Raw genomic sequence first — 26,537 nt, 5'->3', positions numbered from 1 at the left:
GCTGATATAGGCCCAAGTACTACTTTTAAAGCCCATAATAATAAAATGTCAGTGGAATAATCTTTTCCTTTCTTATTTAGACATTAAAATGATAGGACAGAATTGCCAATTAAAATACAGGGCTGACTGAAGGAGGAGGAAGGATGAATCACAGTTCTGGCTTGAATAATGCCAATGACCAAAGTGGGAAAGCAGACAGAGACATGGGGGTGAGGGAATTTTGGGGGAGGGCTGGGGGCAGGAAGTAGGCAATAATTAGGAGGAAAAAGGGTTCAGTTTGGATATTGCAAGTTAAAAGTACATATGAGTCATCCAAGTAGAAATGCCTAAAAGATTGTTTGAGATGAGGGTGAAATTAGAGAGAGACTTGAGGGCCATTAACATGTGGCTGGTAGCTGAGGTCATGGAAGTACTGTGGTCCCCAAAGAGGCGGAGCAAACTGAAGAAAAGCACCAAGGAAGAAGGCCCAGGACACAGGAACATTTAAGGGCAGACACAGCAGGACCTAGGAAGAAATGAAAGGAGGAAAAGCAAAGCAGTCAAGAATGGTGCAAAGGAACCTAGAGGAGAGACTTGCAAATGAGGAATGCCATAGAAAGTCATGTCAAGAACCCTATCAGCCCCTGACCCGTGTGGCTCAGTGGGTTGGGCGCTGTCCTGCAAACTGCAAACCGAAAGGTTACTGGATCTATTCCCAACAGGGGCATGTGCCTGGGTTGTGGGCCAGGTCCCCGGTGGCTGCACGCAAGAGGCAACAGATCAATGTTTCTCTCACACTTCAATGTCTCTCTCCTTCTCTTTCTCCCTCCCTTCTTCTCTCTCTAAAAATAAATAAAATCTTTAAAAAAAGAATCTTATAAGAGGCCATTTGTGACCTTAACAAGAGCAGTTTCATGAAGTTGAGGCAATGGAAACCAAATGACAAGTCTTCTGTAAGGTCCCTCCTAAATGGTAAAATTCTTTGATTTCAAAATAGAAACTTCCTATTTTCCATGAAACCCATCATATTATTAAAACCTCACAGAACAACGGGTTGTAGGGTCTTCTTTCATAGAAAGGGAATTTGCAAAAGAAACAGTTAAAAACCACAAAAACCATTTAAAATGATCCTTCCTATTAAGCTCCTATCTACTTCTTAAAGTTGGTCCCAGAGAAGGAGAAAAAAGATTAGCTAATTCTCTGCCACCCAAAAAACTGGAGGAGGAAAAAAAAAAACATGTATAACTTATTAATAAATTTCCTGTCCAAAAAATCTCTAAGGGCAATACACTTAAATAGCTATTCAATGTTACTTTCAGAAATGTGTTACCACAGGTCAGAGGCTTTGGTTTCAATATGCAAATCTATGCATACTTCGGTAAAATTCCAGGTAAGCAGATTCCCACCTGGATTTCTAAATCAGCCTAAGCTCTTGTTAAATACAGTAAGTTGTCCTTCAACGTCCTTGTATACTTACAACCATAGAAAGTGTTGTCACAGGCAATTTTAAATTGAAGTTATAAAACGGTTCTACAATGCAAATTATGGCACAACAAGGCAATGTTTGGGTTGGCAGTGTAAACTAGTTAAACTAGTTAGGAGAGTTCAAAACTAATTCCCCCCAAACATCTGCTCAGGCTAAGAAAGAGGGTTTTGTTTGTAAGGCTCCTCCACATACAAATATTTTTCAAGCAGTTACACACCATCACCTTTTGAGGAGCTCTGAAAAGACACACATCCAGCAAAGACTCCCTCCCCTCCCCCACGATTGTAACTCAGCACGCCTGGGAAGTCTCAGTGTCCTCATTTTTAAAGCTTCCTGGGGGATTCTGTTGTGCATCCCACTGCCGGGCTCCTGTCGAGAAGCTCTGCCTTTGGAAGGATCTCCCAAAGCTTCGGGGAGCAATGTGGCTACTCTGTTCTTCATGGACAAGCAAGGCATGGCAGCGGGGGTGAATGCAGAACAGGGAATCCTGCTAGCAAGCCACACCAGACAGACAGACAGCGGAGTGCACCTGCATATCACATGGGCGGTTCAAGAATTCAGACGTTTGGAAGCAACTATGACCGTGACCCCCATCTCCTATGGAGGAGCATTTCCAACATGCACAGAGCAAGGACCCGGTGCAGAGTCCTCGGCGACTCCAGTCAACCATGCCGTCCAGGACCTCCCGCAGATTCCTGCTCTGCCGCCTCAACTGTGAGCAGCTGAGCACACACGAGACCAGTCCTCCAAGCTGTGCTCACTGAGGACAGGACTGCAGACTGTTCTCAGCCCACTCTCTTGGACTAACCTCCAACCTGACTAAACCCCTTGAAGTAGGCATTCTGTTTCACAATTTACATGTAGGACTACAGTGCAGGAAACCCACAGACAGGAGTCCGTTAGCAACTTTCCTAAAGTTCCTGAAGCCACACAAATAGAAAATGCTCCTTGACACCTGGGGGAGGGGACCAACCCCATTCAAAATAAGTTACAACACCTGCAAAACAGGTGGGAGACAGTACCTCAATCAGTTGCAACTGGTGTGAACCTAAAAAGCCAACCCAGGCGGGGCAGTGAGGTAAGGAGCGTTGTAAATGTTCTCTTGTTCGCCTCCTGGTAGCTAAAGAGGGAATTGTGATTCAACTTCACATAGTTCTTCATGGCGAACAGGGAACAGGAGATGACAGTGATAAAAATAGACAGCCAGTCCGACATTATCAAAAATCTGAAAACCTGTATCAGTTGTACTTCTGGGTAAGCACACTGGAAGCCAAGACACTAGGCCATTCACTCAACATACAGTAAATGTTTTCAGTGGGAAAGTACTGTGCCAGACACTAAAAAGACCAAAAAACCCTGAAGTAGGCGCAAATAAGTAAAACTAGAAAAGTTCTGAAAGAAGGTACTGAAGCATCCATATTATTAAAGAGTGCTTTAATATAACTTAGACACTGATTTATTTTTTTAAATTATCCTTAAATTTGTATGAATAAAAACCCGATTTACCTTCAAAGCTCTCAACACTTTCAGAAAATAGCATATCTTGGAAAACTTGGTCTGTCAAGAGGCCAGTTCCCCCCTCACCTCTGAATTCTCACTCACCTCACCTCACCCCAGGCTCCACTTGCTTGCAACAGAGAGGAGCTGTCTCCCTCGGGGGCACCGGCCAAGTTCCTCCGGACAAGATGACCACAGAAAGCTGGAAGGAAAACTGGAAAAAAGGAAACCTGTCAGCACACTCGCAGGGCGAGACACGCAGCACAGAGTTTATAAACCCAGTTACAACCTCCTAAAAATCCCAAGGAGGCCGCGACGGGCAGGAAGCAGACGGCAGCACATCCAGGCTGCTCTCCCAGGGAGAAGCTGAGGGAGCTTCTTTCGGCTTCCCTCCGTCCAAGGCGACCAGGGACTTTCACTGAACGCCCCTTGTCTAGAGCAGGGTACTGAAGTGTCCCATTTACCTCCTCCACTATCTCAGGTTTTCTCTTTACGAGATGCTAACAGGTTTAAAGCCCAACAATGAAATTTCTCAAAGGTTTAAGATAAGGGGCCAAGAACCTCTCTAAAACACAGTTCTGAAGTTCTCCAGGTACCTCCTTCCCCTATGTCCTGCCCCACTCCTCACAGGCCCCAGCTCTCTACACAACTCACCATTTCCGAACACACTGCCCAGTTTCACGCTCTTGCTCTCCCTGTCCCCCATCCTGAAACACCTCTCCCCGACTCTGGAAATTAGTCATCCTCTACACACAGCTCAAGTGTCCCCTGCATGCCCCAGCCCGGCCCGCCCCCATGGCATCTCCCAGTCGTCCCCCACCCCCACCCCCAGAACACCTTGCTGGTACCTGTGTTCTGTCATTTGCTTCCCTCTGCCTTCATGTCCCCTCCTACCAGTGTCTCAAGGGCGGGTCTCACCTGGCGTCCCCACACCTGCCTCCTGCTCTGAGCAGAAGTAGAGGTCTGTGTGTTGACTAAAAGGCCCAGTGAAAGGTTTCCCGTGCCTGGCTCCGAGTCTTTCCCTGGGGAATGTTCTCTTCACTGTTACCCAATCCTGGAAAACGTTCTTTTTGAAGGGAGCTCTCCGTGCTCAAAGACACAGGCAACCAGGCTCTCGCCCAAGTCGATTCCCTCCTCAGCAGTGCTGCCAAGGCTGCTTTGCCAAGAAGGACAAAATCGCGGGTAGTCACGTTTGGGCCAACCAAACCACCTTGGCAGGGCACCTGAGTACTACTAGGTTTGTGCGTGCAAAGACGGGGTGGAGGCCTTTCCTCCCTTTTAGGTCTGAATGGGGTGCTGTAGGCAACACGCCCTGCTTACCCACCAGGATTTCAGGGATGGGAACAGAGCACAGGCGCTCTTCTCGGGGAGGAAACCAGGTGATGCAGGGGACAGGCTCGTCTTCCCCCGGATCAGGCAGCGGAGATCTCCCTCAAGCAGAACACAGAGGAGAAGGCTCCGCGGACCAGGTGGTCACCCGTTGTCAAATGTTTAATGTTTCCTCCGAAAGGCTTTGTCGCGTGTTCAGCGACAGCCCACAAATGCTGCCAATGCTTCTGAGCGCCCTGGGTTCTTTCCTCACCAGCTTGCTGACCTCACTGGCTAGCACTTAAGCATTCACTGCAGGACAGCACCACCTGGTGAATAGTAGCTCAAATATCTGAGGCGTCCTCCTATTATTCACTCATAAAAAGGATCACCTGCCACTTTGCAGAGGGCTCTGGCAGACAGGGAGGGAATCCATCCGACAGCTGCTGCCAGCACTTCAGCCAAGCTCCTTTCATAAAGCACACCTCAGCAGAAACGGCAGGCTTCTCATTTGTCCCCACCACAAGGGACAGACAAGTATACAAGAGTATCCATCATAGCCCACAACCTGCCCGCTGCCAGACAGACCCTCTGCTCAGAGGACCCACGGACGTACGTGCCCTTCAAATTAGATGTCACAGGTTATGCTCACATCTACTGTCCCTCTGGTCCCTTTTGCACCCAGAGCAACCCCTGTGTTACACTACTCTGTAAAGGGCAGGGGGATACGCGCTTTCAGAGTTTAAGACTACAAAGGCACCACTATAAATTACAGAGTTACAGATGTCCCAAAGGGAGGCGGCTCCTGTGAGGACTGTCCCTACAGCCTGTTTTTGTGGTGATGAGATCACAGAGTTGAGATTCTGTATTTGGTCCTACATGGGTTTTAAGGGCCGTATTCAGCAATTACGGAAAGGAGAAAGGAAGGTCAGCGAGACCAGAGGAACTCTAGCAGTTCTAGCTACACTTAGGTCACTCACTGATCAGACTCAGGGAAACTACGCCTTCACTTTTCATTTTTTGTCCTTCAGATCTATTTTAAATTAGCAAAAACATAGAACTTCTCACTTTTTTTGTTTGTTTGTTTTGCCACCCGTCTGTTCAAAGGCCTTTTCAATGCACAATCTGAAATTTGGGCCCAATAAAGTTCTGAAAACGAAGTATCACACTATGAAATAGTCTCATGTAAAATGCACAAGATGACAAAATTCACTTGCTAAAAGAATTTTTGTGGAACCAAAACACAAGAGTTTAGAGACTAACTGAACGATGACCTCAATTGCTTTGTATCTTCAAATCTAATTTCCAATTGGCTCAAAAAAAAGAAAAACCCACCTTAAGATGCTTTTAAAAAGAGTTACTAGGATTAACCTCCTGGTCATTACCCTCTTTCAAGGACGAACAGAGAAACTTCAAAGTTGTTTATCCAACAGAAGTTAGTATTCACCCCCCAAAAATTGTTTTCTGTCAAATATCCTCCTAAAAATCTAGCGATGAGCCTCCACAGACCACAAAACAAGGATGACTGTGTGCACTCCTGGTCGGAGGCACTGGCCCCACGTGACAGTCCAAACCTCGGGGCGGCAGGACCCTGCAGCGCTAGCACTCCTCCAGAGCAGCCCAGTGAGGTGACACGGCGTGGGGAAGGCCACCAGGCATCGTGACCTGCGGAGTTCACGAGCAGACTCCGGTCACTCCCCACTGTGCGGACGGACAGAGTAGAAAACGACACCGCAAAAATCCCAGAGCGACTAGAAGAAAGGTCTAGATTTTGTTTTGTTTCATCGTGAATGCGGGTGCCTACAGAAAGCAGGCCTAAAGAAAGAAGGAAGGTAGCAAGAAGGAGAACTCTGTGGGGATCCGGCTCACAGTTCAGACACGAACACAAAAGGCATTATTTAAAAATACCTACTTCCACTTCAAATCTTGAGGCTTCCATTTCCCTTGAGACAGGTGTACTGTTACATCTCTCCACTACCCAAGGTATGTCTTCGACCCAAACCACCCATCAGAATCCCCTGGGGAGCTCTGAAAACTCTGATGCCCAAAAGAATTAGAATCTCTGGGGATGGGACCCAAATGTCGGTACTTCTTAAAGCTGACCCACTAATTCTAATGCATAGCCAGGATTGTGAACCACTACCCCTGACCTATTTTAAGGGTGTTTTCTTTAATATTGGGAGGAGGGAAAGACATATTTCTGCCTAAAAAAAAAAGAGGATGGGAGAAGAAATACAAAAGGACTGGGAAAAGAACTCCATACCTGGAGTGACAACGTGCAGGAGATGCCGTCAGGGCTGGGTGTGGCCTGAGGTGCACCCCGCCTCCCACCCCCTGCAGGGAAAAGATGGGCGTGGGGACAGGCTGAGTGGTTCATCACCTAAATGAGCCCTGGCCGGCCTCTATCGTTGAGTTGGCAAGAGGTATTAACGCTCATCTGTAAAGACATGCTTTTATCAAGTGTTTACTACGTGAGAAGTGATATAACATGATGGCTTTCACATGTGAAGAAACTACTAAACTATTTATCGCTGTGATTTCTCTTGGTTCTTCTAATAACAGCACTGACGGGGTTTTTTTACTGACAATCCATATTTTCTAGCCCGCCCAATCTAACAAAGCACATACTCATTATAGGATCTCTGCCTGGAGTTACATCACCCAAAGAACAAGGCTTAGCTGGGTATAAAACCAGCTGGCTCGTATGTGGGCTGAACCTGAACTTGATTTCAGCTAGCACCATGATGTGCTCAGATGTGGCGGTGACTGCGTAAGAAAGAGAACCTGTGTACCTGGGTGAAGGGCGAGGACTGTGGAACACTGTCCCCAGCTGAGGAGCTAATTCTGCTCTCGCTTCCTTCCATGTCCCATAATTCCTAGAGTTACCTGCTCTCTACTGGTTCTCTAATAGAGTGACAAAAAGCAGGCTGTCCAGCTTCGATGCCTCCTTCCAATTTCTTTCCCTCTTGGGGGAATTAATCAGGTTTGCCTTATTCATCCTTTACTATCTGTACCAGAATGACCTGGGCCATTCCGGACATCACCCCAAACTAAGAGTGGAACCGTAATATCTGATGTAGAGCCCAAGAGTCTGTTTTAAGCAACCACACAGACACAACAAACAGTCTGTGAACCAGTCACAAACCCTCATCAATGCTGCCTTTGAACTGGGCTGTCCTTCTAAGTCTCTCCCTAACCACTGCCACTTCCTAACTGGGGTTTCATCAACTCACCCTCCTCGATCTCCCAATGTCTCTGGCCTGTCCAATGTGTACTGGACGGTACCATCACCTACTCAAGTACCACTTGGATCCCAGCACTGCTGGCTCCCGCTCCTGCCTCAAGTCGCAGTTCTCTGAACTCCCACCCGATGCAAAACTTCTCTACCGCTTTCAACTGAGGGCTGCAGGTCTGCTCATTTTTTCTCCCAACTGAACGTTAAGCTTCCTGAAGGCAGGGTCCCCATCATCCCTCTGTATCTTCCACAGGGCTCCATACATCTTAGGTTTCAAGAACAGTGCCTGATGGACAAAACAAGCCCCTGCCTCAGTCCCAACTTTCCTTTCATTCACCTTCTTCTCATTTCCCCTCAGGAAACTTTTATTCTCTCCTTTCCATAACAAAATCAGTAAGGGTAGGAGAGGAGATTTGCACACAACTAGAGAAAAGGCGGAAGAGAGAAGTCATACGCTAGCAATCTCAACTATCCAGCAAATAGCTAGGAACCAAGATTTGGGCTTTCCAGCTGCCAAAACCCTCAACTAAATTCCTGCACAATTCAGAAGAGAACTTCCCACCTCTTTTCCAACCTCTACCCAACACCCATTCCCCAGGCTCTCCCGAGAGCTATTTTACTCCTTTAGATACAATTCTAGCAGGAGGGAAATACTTGGTTTCCCAGGCCACCATAAATTAAGAGGGTGGAGAGAGACTGTTAGATCAAGGCACAATGACAGCCCTGAGAAGCTGTGACTGACAGGAGACAATTTATAAATCCCAAACCATAGATTACAGGCTGTTAGGGTTTAAATAGCCTTTCAATCCCCCAAAGTGTCCAAGGACACCAAAACAAAGCATTTTGAAGCAGTGCAATTAGTGGCTCTGAGATTACCCCAGGCAGAAGAAAACGTTACTTCACTTTCAGTGGGTCTCCAGCCACTGTATCCAGGGGGGAGAAGATGCCCACAAGGCCAACCTCAGGCCCTAAGATCCATGTGTTCTAAGAAGAGGTGGGGGTGGTTGGGAGGGCGGTACTGTATCCAACGGCAACACACTCTCTCTTTCTGGCCTCCAACAGCCCTGAACACAGGGATAGACTTTCAGAGGCAGGCACAGCCCCTCCGCATTGCCATTCTGATGGGGATCCTCCTATCGAGCTACTCCCGACCTGACCTTACCACACGCTCCTCACTTTTCATCTACCACCTCGTCTTGTGGTATCTGTGAGGAAAGCTCTTCCCCAGAGTAGGAGTTTCCTTCAGCAGAGGAACAGTTTTGTCTGGACACCGTGTCCCCATCACCACATCTCAACAGCTGACACTGGTTGGCCCTTGGCCAGTTCAATCTGTCCAGAAGCCCTAAGACCATCAGATGATCTTAAGGAGGTGGGGCATTTAAATGAGTGTGTTTTAAAATAGCCCAAGCAGCCCCAGTCTTCGAGGCTCAGTGTGTTGAATGTCATCCCACAAGGCAAAAGGTTGCCAGTTTGATTCCTGGTCAGGGTACATACCTGGGTTGTGGGCCAGGTCCCCAACTGGGGCGTGTGTGAGAAGCAACTGATCAATGTTCCTCTCTCACTTCGATGGTTCTCTCCCTTTCTTTCTCCCTACTTTCCCCACTCTCAAATAAATGAATACAATCTTTTTTAAAAAACAGCCCAAGCATTTCTCTCATCTGTAAAGGGACCCGTTTTCCTGTTTTCTTACGCAGTTAAAAGCATAGGTTCATGTGTTGGATTCTGGGATCAATGGGGCAATCTTCGGTTCATCTGGGAACCTAATCTCTATGGGTCACAGAGCCAAGGAGTAAGCCCTGCACCACTGCGTGTGCCTATCTGGACCTCAGAAGTTAGAGTGAGCTCTCCCTTGATCTAAGGCAACCCAACTTCAAAGAGCTTCAGCCATTTATCTCTCCAGAAATGATACTGGGTGACTTCATGTTTATGTCTTGATAAGTAATAGCATTCAAAAGTACTGATTTGCTTTGGGTTTAGCAAAGACAGTACTGTAATGAATTTCATTCATAGTTCTATATATATGGTTATGATTTGTACTTGGAATTTTTAAAGTTTGTTTTTATTGTATTTTTCCATTACCATTTATCCCACTTATACCCTTTTCCATCCCTCCCTCCCCCCTCCCCCTTCCCCCATAATCACCACACTGTTGTCCGTGTCCATGAGTCCTTTTTCTTTTTTGCTCAATTCCTCCACCCTTCACCCCCTCCCAGAGCTATCAGCCTGCTATCTATGAGTCTCTATTTTGCTTGTTAGTTCAGTTTGTTCATTAGATTCCACATGTGAGTAAAATCATATGGTATTAGTCTTCTCTGATTGGCTTATTTCACTTAGCATAATGTTGTCCAGGTCCATCCATGCTGTTGCAAAGGGTAAAATTTTCTTTTTTACATCCACGAAGTATTCCATTGAGTAAGTGTACCATATTTGTTTTATCCACGCATCTATTGATGGATACTGGGCTGATTCCAAACCTTGGCTATTGTAAATAATGCTGCAATAAACATAGGGGTGCGTATATTCTTTCAAACTAGTGTTTTAGGTTTCTTCAGATAAATTCCCACAAGTGGAATTGCTGGGTTTTTATCTAAACTGAGTTAAAAACTAAATCTATTTCCAGATTCTTAAAAGTAATGCTATCTTGTTTTAAGCTCATTGTTGAATATGCCTCTTCTATACTAAGATCCATTCATTTACGAGAGGGGTACAATGATCCACAGGGGTAGTGAAAATCTCTCCAGTCAGTTCTAGGCTGTCCAGGACGGCTTGGCTGCTGTTTTCAGCTTCCACAGCCCTTCCTTCCTCACAGCTGAAGCCTCTTGACCCTCGCCCCTACCTTCCTCTCCAGTGGAAATTCCTAGAATAGAGATTTAAACAGCTTGGGCCAAGTTGCTCTTGCTGCTCAACAAGCCCTGACCTTGTGTCTAATAACTTGACTTCTTTCTCCTGCATTCCACAGGCCTAACTCATCCTCTAACTCAGTTATGATAACCGCGCCAGAGTCCGGCTCTTGATAAGTCCCTGAGGGCTGAGGTGCTGCCTTGTCTGGGCAATCCTCCATAGGACTGGAGGTCTAACCTGAACCCACATGGCAGCAGATCAGGGCCCATGGAAGCCCTTGTCAGGCCAATCTGATGCCCTGGACCATCTCAGACCACCATCTATCTGCCAGTCCACTAGCACTGAACACCCCTGCTCTTTCCTCCTGGCACACTGGACTTCCTCCCAGCTGCAGACACCAGTTCTGCTGCCCCTACCACAAATCTCCCACACCTGGGTGGGGAGTTCCAGGCCCAAATTGAGCCTCAATAGGAAATGACTCAGATCACAAGAAGCTGAGGGTCCTCTGGCCAGTACACAAATAAGTCACAAGATCCAGATCCTACCTTACCGAAAATTAAAACCCCAGCAACAACACATCATCAAAGCAAAAGAAAATAGGATATGTATCCTCTCCCCCATTGTTGCCAGGGTACACCGAAGCCACTGCACCCTCATTCACTAGTTCTAAGGGAAAACCTGAGAAATATCAGAGAAATAACTGCAATTGTGTCTTCCCTGGGCGGAGGGGAATTAGAGGGTTTCTTATAAACCACTTGAAGGCTAACACTTACGACCACTGAAATTACAAGCATGAAAATAACCGGATAAATTCTTCTCTCCTAGGAAATCAAGTCATTTTCTAAAGCCCCATTAACAAAGCTAAATTTGTTTGTACATTTTTATCAATACCCTTTAAAAAAATCAGACAATAGTAAAAACTAGCTAGCTAAACTGTCAGCCACTTCAAAATAACATGAAAAACATCAACTTTCATTTTCTGGTCAAAGCTTATTTTTGCAATACCCATCATTTTCTACAGAATTCTAGCATTTTCTGCTTTCTACCACTATTCTGTAGAAAGACTTTTCCCCCTTGGCTTTATATCTTTGCTTTTTGATCTTGTTAACAATCCTGAAAATTCCAACCTTGCAACTGCTTTCGGTCCTGGGAAGGAATCGCAGCAGTCATTTAAAACCAAAAGCAGTGTCAACACTTCCTCAGGGACACAGCTGTGCTGAGTGACCAGTGAATACAAGTTTGTTTTTCTTTTATTTCTTTCCTTCTTTCTTTTTTTTGAAAATGATGACTTCTCTTTAAACTAACTCTCAACATTATTGAACATATAACTCTGTGGTCAACAACAGGAAGGCATTAGTAAAGCAGAAAGCACTAACTACCTATAAGAAAGCACAGCGACTATACACAAACGAGGGGGGCTGCCCAGTGACTCCAGGCAGAAGACCCACTGTGTATGCCACACATGACATGGGACACACATTCCGAATCACAAACCTAAAAAACAAAATAGGCATATGATTCAGCGATCCCACTTCTGGGAATTTATCCAAAAGAACTGAAAACAGGGCTCCAAAGAGACACCTGCACTCCTGTGTTCACTACAGCACTGTGCACCGCAGCCAAGGAGTAGAAGCCACCTCAGTGTCTGTAACAGACGAACGGATAAAGAACACATAGTATTAGGTTGGCCAAAAAGTTCATTTCATTTTTCCTGTATGATGGCTCTAGTACTGCTTAGTTGCCTTTAACTTCATTCAAAACAATTTTGTTAGATTGTATTGTCTCAGCTGTCATATTAGCATGCATTTAAAAAAGACGCAAAATTGGTGAATTTTTGTGCAGCCATTTTAAGATGGAAGACGGAAAAAAATATGCAACATAATAAAGTAGCGTATTATGCTTTGTTATTTCAAGAAAGGTAAAAACACAAATGAAACACACACAAAACAGATCTGTGCAGTGTATGGGGAACGTGCTGTGACTGACCAAACGTGTCAAACTGGTTTGCAAAGTTCCTTGGTACTATGGATATTCTGCCCAAATAATTCCTTGCTGTGGGGCTGTCTTATGCACTGGAAGACGTTTAGCAGCACCCCTGGCCTCTACCCACTAGAAACCAATAGTGGGAGATAGCCGACATACTCAAAATATCCAAATCAATAAAGTTATTGGTGAAAATGAGAAAGCTGTCTTTTATTTTATGGAAAAACCTGAACGGACTTTTTGGCCAACCCAATGTATAACTACAATGGAATATTACTCACCCTTTTTAAAAAAGGAAATCCTATCACATGCTGCAACATGGATGAATCTTGAGGACACTGCACTAAGTGAAACAAGCCAGTCACAGAAGGTCAAGTACTAGATGATTCCAACTCCGAAGAGGTATCTAAGGTAGTCAGACTCAGAGAAGCAGAAAGTAGAATGGCGGATGGATGCCAGGGGCAGGGCGGGGGCGGGGGGGGGAGGGGCGGAGGGGAATGGGGAAATGTTCAGTGGCTATAAAGTGATGCAAAATGCAAAAGCTCTAGAGCTCTGCTGTACAACATTGTGCTTATAGTTAACAATACCGTTCCCTTAAAACTTGCTAAGGGGTAGATCTCATGTCATGTGTTTCTTTTACCACAATTTTTTTACAAAGAGAGAGACAGAGAAAGAATGGGCTGAGGATTATGCTGGTTTCAAAGCTCCCATCCCTTCTACTGCTTCATGCTGCCTACATGCAAGAGAAATACAAACAATATAGATGAACATATAATTAAGGGCTAGAGTGCCTACAATTCTAATTTCTGGATTGCCATTTCTTATGGAGAGAACCCCCAATCACACATCAATGTTCACAGTTCAATTGGCCTCCAGATAAGAGAAGAGGCCCCAGGCACACACATTAAGGACAAAGGCACATATGAGACACATAACCTACTATTCTGGACAGAGGGCATTTCTGCTTAATTCCAATACCGCAAGTGTGCTCAGGGAAACAAGACTGCCAGGTGACGCATAACTGTGCCTGTGCAGCGTCTCCATCTCCCTCCTGAGTCACAGCCCACTAAGGGCACCAGTGGAGAAAGAGTGGCATTCTGGCCACGCCCCTGACAAGCACTGTCACCTCAAGGGAGTCACATCACTTCCCCTCCATTAGCCTTCAAGTCTTCAGTTATCGAAGTAGGAATACCTCCAAAGGCTGTTGTAAACAAGTAAAATAATGTATATCCAGGGTTTTCAAACCTATTTTTAAGTAGAATTATTTTTTCGTACCATGAATGAGAGATAGTGATCTCTCTATTAATTTCCTTATGAAAATTTTTCAGCTGTCTTCGATTTTTCATTTTTTAAATGGGACTTTACAAGCCCCCTCTCCAGGCCTCTATAAACTTTTACTTATGGCCTGTATCACACGCCCTGGCCTTTAATTATATCCTGCTCTGCATTTTTTATCCTTCTCTTGCATGTGGACAGTATGGTAAAGTAGAAAAGACAGGAACTCTCTGAAGTCACAATAACCTGGATTCTTGTGCTGGCTTGTCAATATTTTTCATATTGTGCTTTTTTTAACTTTAGAGCAATTTTTTTTGAGTGTGTGCAGAAAACATTAAATTTTTTAAAAATATATCTTAAGCTCAGCAATTCCTTCAGTTTTAATTTCATTGTATTCTGTCAATTTAAATAAAATTAAATTTACTATTTTCTTTTAAACATCTGCAGTAAATTTCTGAATGGTAAAATTACTTTTCCATGTATTTTTTTTTAATTTTGTACCAGAAGCATAGATTACTTTTGTCACTGGGAAAATAACTTTTAAAAAGAAAAGCCTTAATAATTTTCAGTTGAATGAGGAAAGGATTCAAACCCTGCCCTCCAGCTTCAAACATGGATCTGAATCACTGACATCTACCGAAGTGTGGGCAAGGGCCAATATTATGTGAACTTGATAACATACGAGGTCCGTCCAGAAAAAATCCAGCCACTGTTAATATAATGAGAACGGTTTGTGCAACATCAGTGTAACCTGGCAGCCAAGGAGAGTGGACTGGCATGTGCATGCATAAACAATGACGACTTCACTGTACTAGTCAGTGGGGGTGGTAGATGCCCTTGAGTGATCATGGGTACTCTGTGGCTTTCTCATTCAAAATGACTGAGTAGAGCAATGAGCCTGCATCAAATTTTGTGTTTAGCTTGAACATTCCTCCATGGAAACTATTCGAATGATTCAGAAGGCTTTCAGGGACAATGTAATGAGTGCAGCGCAAACAAAAGTGTGGCACAAATGCTTCACACATGGTCAAGAATTTGTTGGAAGTGATCCAACGAACAAAACACGTGAGAATGTTGAACATCTGCAAAATTCGTTCTGCAGATTCCACTACCAGAGCAGAAGGAACATTGTCACTAGTGACTTGATTCAAATCACTACCAATGAGCCCAATTTCCTCAAGAAGTCATAACCAGAGATGAATCGTAGGTCTAGAGTCATTATCTGGACACGAAGGCCCAGTTGTCTCAACGGAAGTCGCCCGATTCTCCAGGCCTGAAGAAGGCGCAGCGAAGTTGCAGCAAGATCAAGACCATGTTCGCTGTGTTTTTTGATTGGGAAGGTGTTGTCCATCACAAGTGTGCCCCTCTAGGCCAAACAATTAATAAGGAGTACTACCTCAATATTTTCCATCAGCTGAGAGATGCAATACAAAGAAAACGGCCACGGCTATGGGCAACTGGTGATTGGCAGCTTCGTCACAACAACGCGCCCACTCATGCATCATTTTATGCAGAGTTTTTTGACAAAACATCAAATCACCCAGGTGACTCAGCCCTGCCTACAGCCCAAACTTGGCACCCTTCGACTTCTGGCTTTTCCTAAAACAAAAATCACCTTCGAAAGGGAAGAGATTTCAGGCCATTGATGAGACTTGGGAAAATATGACAGGACAGCTGATGGCAATTCCAACAAAAGATTTTGCAGAGTGGCTTGAACAGTAGATGAGATCCTGAGAGAGCTGTGTGAGGTCCCACGGTGCCTACTTTGAAGGGGACTGAGGCATCAATGTCCTACATAAAATGTTTCTTGTATCTTATATCTTCTTCGATAAATGTCTCTATTTTTCATATTACATGGCTGGCATGTGTGGCTGGATAATTGCTGGACAGACCTATAATATCACTCAGTGGGTAAATTACCTGTTTTAAGATCAACATTCTCCTAACATTCTCATTTACAGTATTATCTGTAAGATGATCAGGTCGTTTAATTTAGGGTCCTGTGCTTATGAGTAAGAACTCGAGTCTCTTTTCTTAGCCTCTCGTAACTCCAGACTCCAGTCATCTCACAAAGCACAAGATGGTCCCAAACCACACCTGCACCAGCAAACCACTTCAGGTACCCTGGTAATGACCCATACATAGCTCAGATGCTGTTTATATGAGTGATAACATATTACTACACCTTAACTTAACAAGCCCTGTTTTCCCACAGATGATGAAAACATAAAAGTAAACGCACCATGGTGTCCAGAAAAAGTGTCTAGAAAAAGACCCTTAGACAGGAAAGCAGAAAAAAGGAGACAATGGCTACACCACACGACAGATGTGTGTATGACCTTGGAGAGTCTCTTACATGCGGAGGTCCTGGCCAGCTTCCTATGCAAAGGCAGCAAACTGCATTAGATGTGTTCAAGCCCTTCCAATTCTAAAATTCAATCTAATCCACATATTCTTAATTGACTCTGAATTAAAAGAAATAAGGCGTGTAAAACCCTTAACACAGCGGCTAGCATGCAGTAAGCATGTCATAAATGCTGCCAGCTGTTATTCAAATAAGGAGGTTCAGGTCTGTAAGCATTACACACAGCATATATTTGCATTTCTTTGGTGGGATTTTCAAAAGGAAAAGAAAAACACACTTTAAAGTCCTATTTTAATCAGCATTGTTAAATCAAAGGAGCCCAAAATGAAACAATAAATTATGAAGCTCTACATGAAAGGATATGAGCCTCTCAAAATCGACTGGCTTTGTTTTGTTTTAGCTGAGACTCCCGGGGAACCCTTGGCGGCATCGGGAAGAAAGCACAAGTGCCGTGAAGTCGCACTTCACTCGCACGCTCAGCACAAGTTTGCTGGAAATTGCCGTGTAAGAGCTGCAGCTGGGGAAGTAGAGACCTTGCCTCCAGTTCCGAACAACGACAAGTGACGAGGGTTCCCGAGTACGGAGGGCCTGGATCAGTGAAGGTTATCCTGAAACCTCCAGAACAAAGGTCTCAAACTAGTGGCTCCCAGGCTTGGTTTCAGTTTGTAATTGAGTCGGTTTGCCAGCACTTAGAAATAGAGGCCATACATAAGTAAGGAGCTCTGACTTCTCTTGGAAAAATGGAAGTGCCGGCAGCAGTGAGCCCACATTCCCTCTCAGCAACAGCCGGCAGTAGCTGAGCAGCACCTTCCCCTCCAGTGCTCCCTCCTTTAACCCCAACCCTGGGGATGAGGAGGGGCTGCCATTTGCCATCCGCTCAGCCCCTCGCTGGCTCAGATCTGGCTTCCTTTGCCCACTCCTCCTGCCCCTAATCAAGGAGCTGCTTAGTGGCTCAGGCTTTGGAGCAGAGACTACTGAGCTAGATGGAATCTCCGCTCTGCCACATACTAGCCGTGTTATTATCTTAGGCAAGTAATTCAGCTCTCAGTTTCCCGGCTGCAGAACTGGGGTACGAACATCATTTACCTCATAGGGCTGGTGTGAGGAGAAGTGTGCTGTTACCTGCAAAGTGCTTAGAGCTGTGCCTGATACATAGCAACTGCTCTATAAATATTAGATGTTACTACTTTCTGGTCCCCAAAGGCATATGCGTTTGGAACTTGTGTCCTAGAACTTTAATACTCTAAAGCTATGTACTAAAATTTTTTATATCAAAAAGAAAATGGCTTCTGGCAAAAGCTGTTCAGATACAACTTAATTACCAGACCCACTAGATACAAAGGACAGATATTATATGATTTCACTTATATGAGATGCCTAGAAGACCAAAGTCATGGAGACAGAATGCGGAATGGAGGTCAGAAGGGTGGGGGAAGAGGAGACAGGGAATTAGTGTTGAATGGTACACAGTCTCTCCTGGGGATGACGAAAAAGTTGCGGAAATGGATGGATGGTGGGATGACTGTGCAATAATTAAAATGTACTTTTGTAATGTATGTTTTATTTTCTTAATGTTTACACGCATGCCATGCCTACTGTTTCCCTTTTTAAATTAAATTTATTGGGGTGACATTGGTTAATAACATTATATGCGCTTCAGGTATATCTTTATAATACATCTGTATTTGTTTTGTATGTGTTAGCATGTTTTTTTAAATGAAGTACTAGAACCAACATAATTTGGCCTTGCTGCTATTTGATAGGATTAAGTTGTGAATGACTGATCACAAAGACCCCACATGCCTGTAAGTTCATGTTCTCAAAAGCCAACTATGTACTGAACTTCCCGTAATAGTTTAGGAGAAACAGGATTAACTATTTTAACAGCTGTGCGGCACAACGGTGGGCTTTCTTCTCAGTCTTGAGGCCTCGTGGGAATGTATCTGGCACAAATAAGTAGGGGGGGCGGGTAGATACCTGCCTGCAGCAGTCGGGCTGCTCCCCCTTCACTGTAAAATGCTCCACACAGACAACTACCTCATTCTCCCTTTTCTCTCAACAAATATACAAAGTGGGGAGCTTCCTACCAAGCGCTGTGCAACTGGCTATCTTCTGGGAACTGTGGGATGCTGGGAAACAATGACAAGAGATGCTGATCACCACGTCTGTTCTGTAATAGCATTTAAAGCGTGTGCGTACACTCACCCCACCGGGCTGTACATCAACACGCACGGGGGAATGTAGATGCCACGCCCTTTCAATCAGGGTCTGTTAAATTTCTACGCACTGCTACTTTCTGCAGTATCTTTCCTTCATTAAAAAAAAAGTATGTAAAATAATAAGCAAATTTAAAATTATTTTGAAAACTGCATTTACCCTGAGAAACACCCCCCAAAGGTATATGCAGTACGTATCTGCAGTCTTCCAACTCCGAACCACTGCAAATATTTCTTGCCTCACACGTACAGAGCCCTCGCCAAGGAGTCAGCCAAACTGCACCCAGCCCTCTCTAAGAAGAAACTGTACTGCACTTGGAAATTTCTCCAGTGAACTGATGACTTTTTTGGTGCAAATGTTTGGCAGGAAAGATCTTTTTAAATATTACTGAAAATTCGAAATGATAGAAGACATTGATACATTTTATCTTTTACATATTATATGCTGAATACGGGAGAACTAGCTGGTGCCTTGGTCTCACTGTTGCCAGATAATTAAGGGACCAACCCCCGGGTGGCTGTATGTCCTACAGTTAAACCCTCAAACACTGGTGGTCATGTTCCCCTGCTAGGACAGAAAAGGAATCCAAAAAGACAAAGGGAAAAGATCACAGGCAAAGTACACAGTTTGTACCAATGTGCAGATCAAATGACAAGTATTTTTCTACTCCAGGGATCAAAGGGAAGAGAAGATAAATGTTTTCAAAACTCACTAAAAAAAAAAGCCTCAAGCAAAACTATTTCCATCTGAGAAATGGCTTCAGTCTACAACCAGCACGGCAAAGAACTGGAGAGGGCGGTTGTTTCTGTGAGTAGAAAGTGTGGCCTTCCCTGTCCAAGCTGCAGGTAAACCGAACAACAAATAGTAAGTAGAGCTGGGGAAGTTAGTGAATTAGGAGACAAAAAGAGTGTGACCCCAGATCTGCTGCTGTTATGAGTTGAACTGTGTCCTCCTCAAAATTCATGTTGAAATCCCAACTCCTGTACCTCAGAATGTGATTTTATTTGGAGAAAGGATCTTTAAACAGAGGCAATCAAGATAAAATGAGGTCATTAGGGTGGGCCCTAACACAGTGTGACTGGTGTCCTTATGAAAAGGGAAAATTGGAACACAGAGACAGACATAGGTAAAGGGAAGATGCTGTGCAGAGACACAGGAAAAAGATAGCCATGGATAAGCCGGGCAGGGAGGCTTCCAACACATTTTCCCCTCACCGGCCTCGGAAAAAGCCAGCCCTGCCAACACCTTAACCTTGGACTTCCAGCCTCCAGAACTGTGAGACATGACATGTCTGTTGATTAAGACCCCCAACCTGTGGTACTGTGTTAGGGCCGCCGTGCAGGTGAAGACAGCCATTTATCTGTCATGTAGCCTCATACTGGACACAACGCAGTCCTCAGGGGCCTCTCCTACCCAGCAGACAGGAGACAACACCCCAATCTATGAAGGCTGTGTAGCCTGTCAGCACTGTGTCTGGCACAGTGGGTTACAGAAGAAATCTAAAGCCCTCTTTAGCCTCTCTGGCAAAGACCTTACTGCCTAACTGGCACAGAGAACGTAGAATGCACTGCAAATTGACCACACCGCTATAAATCTGGGCCAAGAATTTTTTTTATCAAATTCTTTATCAGCCAATGAGGAAAGTGGCAGAGACAAATTTTACGATATGATTTTCCCAGGACAAAGAGCAAGTACATCACAAATACTACCATGTTCTGTGCAGTTCAGGCAGATCAGGATGTGTCGTCCTGTGTCTCACCCCCGTGGGACACAGTGTTTCCGCAGCAATCTGACGTAACTGCCCGGCTCTGTCCACAGAGCAGAATACAATACGCCTTCAATATGGCAGCCCCTTTCCTCTCCCTAAATACATAATTGATTTTCAACGTTTTATGCTCCAGTTACTGCCCCAAAGCAGACTGAGACAAGTTCCCATTTCAAATGCTTCTTCCCTTAAAGTAAAAAAGGAGTGATCAGAACAAGCAATGATCCATCTTCAGCTTTTGCTTGGAGGAGTCTTTTGCTTACCAACTTCTCCAGTTTCTCTGCCACTCACACATCTACCCCTGGTGTGGGAGAAAAGGCAGAGAACCTAACCACCCTGGCTGGTAACAGTGCCACACAGACTATGAGAAACGACCAAAGAGAAGAAGAAATTGTCTTTCTTTAGAACCCTGACAGAATAGCTAGTTACATTCCCAATAGAAACAGAATTAGGAGCAATGTCAAACAAAAATTAAAAGCTTAAATCTCCCTTTAAAAAAGTAGAGCTATATATTTGGGTCATTTTATTTTTAACCACAGCCTTCAAAATGACCTGAATATCCCAACATCCACTCTAAATGACAAGTTTTGCAATTTCTATGAATAATTTAGTTGGGCAAATTTGTTATACTTGTTGAATAAAAATGTTACTTTCGAAAATGAAAAGCCAGTTGCCCACAGTAATTTTCAGTCTGAACAGCTTCTATTACCCTGAGGAGAAAACAGCGTGTGAGGGGAGAGAATAGCTTTGAAACTGGGGCTCCTGCAGAGCAGAGACTTCATCAGCCATATGGAATGGGGCAGTTTTTGTTTACCTGAAACTTCCATCTATTTGCCATCTCTCAAAAAAAAAAAAAAAAAACCAACTAGATGTACCAAGGTATTTTAAAGTACCATAGCATGTGTTTGAATTCCATTTCTGAAAGTCATCGCTATCAGCACAATCAATTACAGTGACTTCCTTAGAACATGGAGTGAATAATACATGCAGAATATTTCACTCTGACTTCCACTAAAATGGAAACAACAGCTGTATCAGCCTCATCGACAACAATATGGTGAGTGGCTTTTTTGTTTTGTTTTTAAATCCAATCTAACTCTTAAAAAAACCAATATCTCAAATAGAAGAAAATCAATGTATCCAGAATGTTGTTAGCCTTGGGAAAGAAAACAGCATTTATTGCCCTGGCCCAGTAGTTCAGGTAGCTGGAGCATGTCCAGATGCACCAAGGTTGTGGGTCGATCTCCAGTCAGGGCGCATATGCGAATCAACCAGTGAATGCACAAATAAGTGTAACAACAAATCGATGTTTCTCTCTCTCTCCCTCTCTCTCTAAAATCACTCAAAGAATTTAAGAAAGCAGCACTTATTATTGCTAGGGAGCCAAGAGTGTGGCAGGTGGGGGAGTCTGCTCGGTTCCTGTTTACTTTTATATGGTAGCGGCCCTCTCTGGTTTACCATCTGGGTCTCTCTCCGGGTCTCTCACTCAGCCCTTCCTAGACACCCTAGTGACTTATCTTTGCAGCTTGAGAACCAAAACTGGGGACAGGAGTCCAGCCACTCCACATTTTGGGTGCCAAGCTGGCCTCTGGATGCATACATTTAAGGCTTTGTTCTTTTTTAGAGAGAGGGGAAGGTAGGGAGAAAAGAGAAGGAGAGAAACATCGATCAAAGTTGCCTCTTGCACGCTTCCTGACCTGGGGCCGAACCTGCAACCCAGGTATGTGCCTTGACAGGGAATCGAACCAGTGACTTTTCCCTTCACAGGACGACACCCAACTGAGTCACTCCCATGAGGGCCATTCCAGTCTTCTTAAACATGCTGGCTCCATGGGCACAGGCCCCATTCGGGGAAGGCTTGATGGCCCAGCATTGCCTGTGAGCAGCCCGGCAAGCCTGACTGTCATGCAGTTCACCATTAGGAAGCCCCCTGCTGACACATAGTTCAGTCACATTCTCCAAAATTAGGTCTTTTGGCAAAGAAGGTGCAGTTTGAGTTCCTGACATACTCTTTCCCCTGTCTCTATCAGAGCCAGTTCAGAACTCAGACTGGCAGGAAATCCTGGGGTGTCATTTACTGCCCCCCCCTAAATCCCAATGATCAAAAAAATTAGTTTTTCCTCTTTGAGGGGTAGAATTTAATATCTTGATATTTTTAAAAGTTCATTTTACTTCTAAGTAACCACTGAGAAAATAGAATAATTCTAATACCCACCACACTGACTTTTTCTCATTTCATTCAGAACATATTAGCAGATGAATCACTGCTATTATTATTATTATGACCATTTCTCATGGTATTCCAGCTCAGCCACTCACCTAGTGGCAGCTCAGTGAACTTTTCCATGTTATTCCCTCATTTGCAAAATGGAAATGGTGAAGTCCCTACCTCCTATGTGTGATTTATGGTGAATGAAATAATGTGGATTAACGTCTGCATACAATGTACCTGGGCAATACACACAGGAGTGTTAAATAAATGTCACCTCCCACCTTCATCTATTCAAATGGACACTCTCATGTAGAACCAGAAGGGGCTCTAGGAGGTTATTCCAATAAACCTTTCTTTTACCTTTAGATAAGGAAATTGAAACCAAGTGTAAGCCAGTGCCATCTGTCAATGGTCCCTCAGGAGACAAAAAATTGTTTTGAGAGAGAAGATACTGGTGTGAGAGAAAAACATCTATCAGTTGCTTCTTACAGGCATCCCAACTGGGGATCAAACTCGCAACCTAGGTATGTGCCCTGACCAGGAATCGAACCTGCAACCTTATGGTGTGCAGGACAACCCTCCAACCAACTGGACAGGGCAAAAGAACAAATTTAAAAGCTTTCATTCATTTCTACAAACACATAGTTCTGAATGTCATTTCCTTCCCACATCCTTGAAATAGAACTGACAGATTATAATCTGTGCACCAGAGCCACGTGCACCAACAATGGTGAGGAGGACCTGCAGGGTTTATGGGCACGCCTGCCATGGGCCTGGCCCAGGACTAACACTCCCACGGCTTCTCATTCAAAGGGTTAGGAAGGACACGGCTGCATTCCCTAGTGAGTAATGTTTCTGGAGTCAGCATAACTTTTCCTTGAGTCACTCTTTGCTAGGTCACTTTTCTCAAGGACTCCGAGCAACCCCCAATCCTTGTTTTATCAATTTCTAATTCTGTCCCTGTTGTGTCTAAGTATTTGCCAACTACCACAGTTTCTCAGATTGCCCTGCCGATCGAGGCCATAAACTCATCAGCCAGTTATGTATGTGAGTGACTGAGCCTCGTTTATGGAAAATTAAGGACAGGGATATTTACTACTGGTGTTCTCTGAATGACATTATAACTATCATGTAAGAAAATGTATCCGATCTTTTAAGGAAGCTCCTAAGGGAATAGAAGGTACCCATAAAGATCCATATCTGCTATTTCCACTGGTTCTTTAATATTCAGCCCACCTATTTTCAGAAGTTTTTTCCTCTCTTGTTGTGCAGTGCTCTGCTGAATATACTCCACTAGCACTTACGTATTTTATGTATGGACAATCAATAAAATGCCATCACTATGGAAATGTTGTCCAGTTCCACTTTCCATTCAGTAGCAAGTACACAGTTGTGCACAATCTCAAATGAAGCTTTGCCCAAATCTATCATTTATTTCTCCAGTCTGCTTTTAGTTCCTCCAGAAACAACCATTTAAATTCTAAATCTGTCTGAAATTCCTGACTTATCACAGCAGTTAAACCCAGTCCCAGAGAGCAACAAAAACCTGTAGATATCAGTCTACCCCAACCGTCATCCCAAATGCATTCACATTCACTACGGCCGCTGCTTGGCTGATGACTTCCCCTCGGAGTGCTACCACAGACTCTCCGCAGGGGCGTGAGCAGAAGTTAACTTCACAGTCTCCCTTCGTGCAATCTTTTAAACCCAGAAAAGGTCAAGTATTTGACAATCTTAGAAAATGTTAACTCGTTCGGAAAGTCAGACTAATTTAGCACCAAATATTCCACAGTAACGAGTGCCCCACTCCAGGCTGGCTGCTCCTGCCTTTCCAGAGACTTCAGCTGCCTCCACCCTAACCTCTCCTGGGGGCTGTGAACAAAGTAGCCTCCCCAGGACCCCCTCCATCCACCCACAGCTTTGGCCAAGGTCGAGTCCAATGACTTCACCTTATTTCCATTTTCTCACTTCCAAATAATTAACTTGACTTCCTTACTACTTCATTCAGGTCTATTCCTTTCAAATAGTTGAAATACCTTTCCAATTTAAAGCAATCTTGCATACTCCGTACATGAACTGAATCTTTCCCTCCAGCATGTCCAGCACAATCGGTCACGGGGAAGTGTTTAGGCCACTCTAGTCAGTTAGGCCACCTGACTCTGCAGGAGTGTGGTTTGGGCCCATCTCACCAGCACGTTCAGGCAGATGGACAGGGAGAGCCTTCTAGTTTACACCCCAAAACATCCTACCCTCAATCTGCCTGACAGTTTACCTCTCTGTCAATTTCTCTTCCACATGTCACTCCAAAAAACTGGCAAACTCTTCTTCAAAAAGGGCCACGTGCTTTCCCTTCTGGATTACTTTTAGTCTTTCAATACCAGATAAAAAGAGGAGAGTATAAGGCGATCTCTGGATTAGAAAGAAAATATTAGACCGTCTAATCATGTTCACTTATCTCATTCTTTTATGTCTATTTTTGTGCATTTTATAATGCAAATAGCTTACTAGTAAACAATGTGTGATTGTAATCCATAAATATATCAATGTTGCAGGTAAAGCAAAAAGTACTTTATTGAGAGGACTGCTATACGAAAAATGTATAGACTACTGAGCTAAACAATAACACTTCCTTATAACACACCTTTTTGGTGCTCTAGGGACACCAAAAGTGTTTCATTCTAGTTGTTTGGCTAATAAACATTTTATATTTGTGTAGTGTTTAAATGATAACATAATATTCTTATTAGTAAAATCAGCCCTCCCACTTGGCTTTCCTATTATATCTCTGAACTATATTTTCTCATTTAAGTCTATTCTTAAAGACAATCTCCATAATTTAAAAAAACTTTTTCATTTTACTTGAAAATTAAAACCAAGTAAACAAACAACCTTTTAAAAATAAATGACACTCAGGAAAAAATTTCAAACACATAAAGCACTTGCAAAGTATAGGCACTATTCTAAGTTTTTCTCATTGAGTCTTCATAATGCTACAACTATAAAATTATATCATACAATATTCACTTTAATAAAATTAATTATAAATTTAGTATTTTTAATAGATGGGGAAATGTACTTTGCATAACTCAGGACAACTTTAATATTTTCAAGAAGAGGCTCTGAAGACATTATTCTCCATCCCTTCCACTTTCTTCATCTACCTGCAGTCAAGGAATCCCAGTTATTAAGGGTGTGTCCTTGGAAAGGCAATTGAACCTCTCTGAGCCTCAGAATCCTTATCTGCACTCAGCTCATTCAGCTCTGTCCCAGGCCCTCTTCTTGGCTGGGGGATGGAGAGGAGAACAAAAGACAAGATCCTGTTCTCAAGTGAACAAAAGACAAGATCCTATTCTCCAGGAACCTATTAGATAATACCAGGAAGGCACCTGGCCCAGAAGATAACCACTCATTATGTTAGCCTTATAATTTCCCCAAACTAAGGACTATCTCAGTTATTATTATCTTAGACCTATTTTCATTTTAAGGGAAATCCCATTTGCCTTCTTATTCCTAGCCCCCAAAAGTTTCCTAGCCAGAGAAAAACAGCAGAGAAGGCAGGTAAATGATTCATCAGAATTTGGGGCCAGCAAGCATACGGGACTCTCTACCTTTCCTTGACAAGAACTGATGTAAAGTTCTATACAGATCCAACCAGCAATTGGCAGTAAAACATGTCACAGCCAGGAACAGGGTCCTGCAAAGGAGTTTCGATGGAGAACATCCTGCTGGTCCTCCCAGGACCACTTTTTCATGAGGCTGATAAAGGGCCTCTTACACCTGGAGGCTATGGTGAGGCACTGCTGGGCCTCTGACAGCACAGCAAATTCATTCCCAGCAATGCCAGCTTCCAGGCTGCCCTTGCCAGGACCTGCCATGAGGACATCTCTTTACTTATTCAAAAGTATTATCTAATCACAACCACAGGCCACACTCTCCGCGGCCACCTCTGTTACCCAGAAAGCACTGCTCAAGCAGCTTGTCTTTCAGTACAAAATCGAAAACCACCAGCAGAATGAAAGAATGCTGCTGATCCAAAGGAAACACGTGGAGGGAAATGATAACAGAACTCCTAAGAGAGCACTTCCCTCATAAACAGCTTAGATCACTTCACAAGCACCTCACTGAATTTAAATATCTGAGCAGGTGGCCTCTCCAGCCAGGGGTCACCAATGCCACTGGCCACCCCTGAAGACAGGATACACCTTAGGAGTTTTGGGTTACAACCTCAAAAACGTCTGTTTCCTAATGTATGTATTTCATACTGTTCTGCTAAAAAGAAAGAAAATCAGCCGCAAAGTGTTTGCAGTTTGCTGATCAGCTGCAAAGCCAGGGAGTTGGCCATCATCTGACGTCACCCTCAGTGTCTGCTCTCAG

At 44.1% G+C, this 26,537-nt stretch overlaps 1 protein-coding gene across 4 annotated transcripts in view; it reads right to left on the bottom strand.

Moving 5' to 3' along the window:
- Positions 1-26,537, bottom strand: part of TANC1 (tetratricopeptide repeat, ankyrin repeat and coiled-coil containing 1) — a 217,733-nt gene that overhangs the window by 162,185 nt on the left and 29,011 nt on the right. For 2 of the 4 annotated variants that reach the window (XM_024579816.4, XM_045187354.3), the window contains one exon: positions 3,068-3,176. Coding sequence is in view for 1 of the 4 variants with exons in the window: in XM_024579815.3 (XP_024435583.2) it covers positions 3,068-3,176; positions 3,617-3,668 (161 nt within the window). In the remaining 3 variants the exon portion in view is untranslated. Of the gene's footprint in view, positions 1-3,067; positions 3,177-3,616; positions 3,696-3,810; positions 3,832-26,537 lie in introns of those variants that run through there. The other 2 variants (XM_024579817.4, XM_024579815.3) reach the window with 2 other exon arrangements.

This window comes from Desmodus rotundus, chromosome 2 (assembly GCF_022682495.2).
Source record: "Desmodus rotundus isolate HL8 chromosome 2, HLdesRot8A.1, whole genome shotgun sequence".
NCBI lineage: Eukaryota > Metazoa > Chordata > Mammalia > Chiroptera > Phyllostomidae > Desmodus > Desmodus rotundus.
Note: the sequence above shows the minus strand (reverse complement) of the source record. Positions and strands in the feature narration are given on the sequence as shown.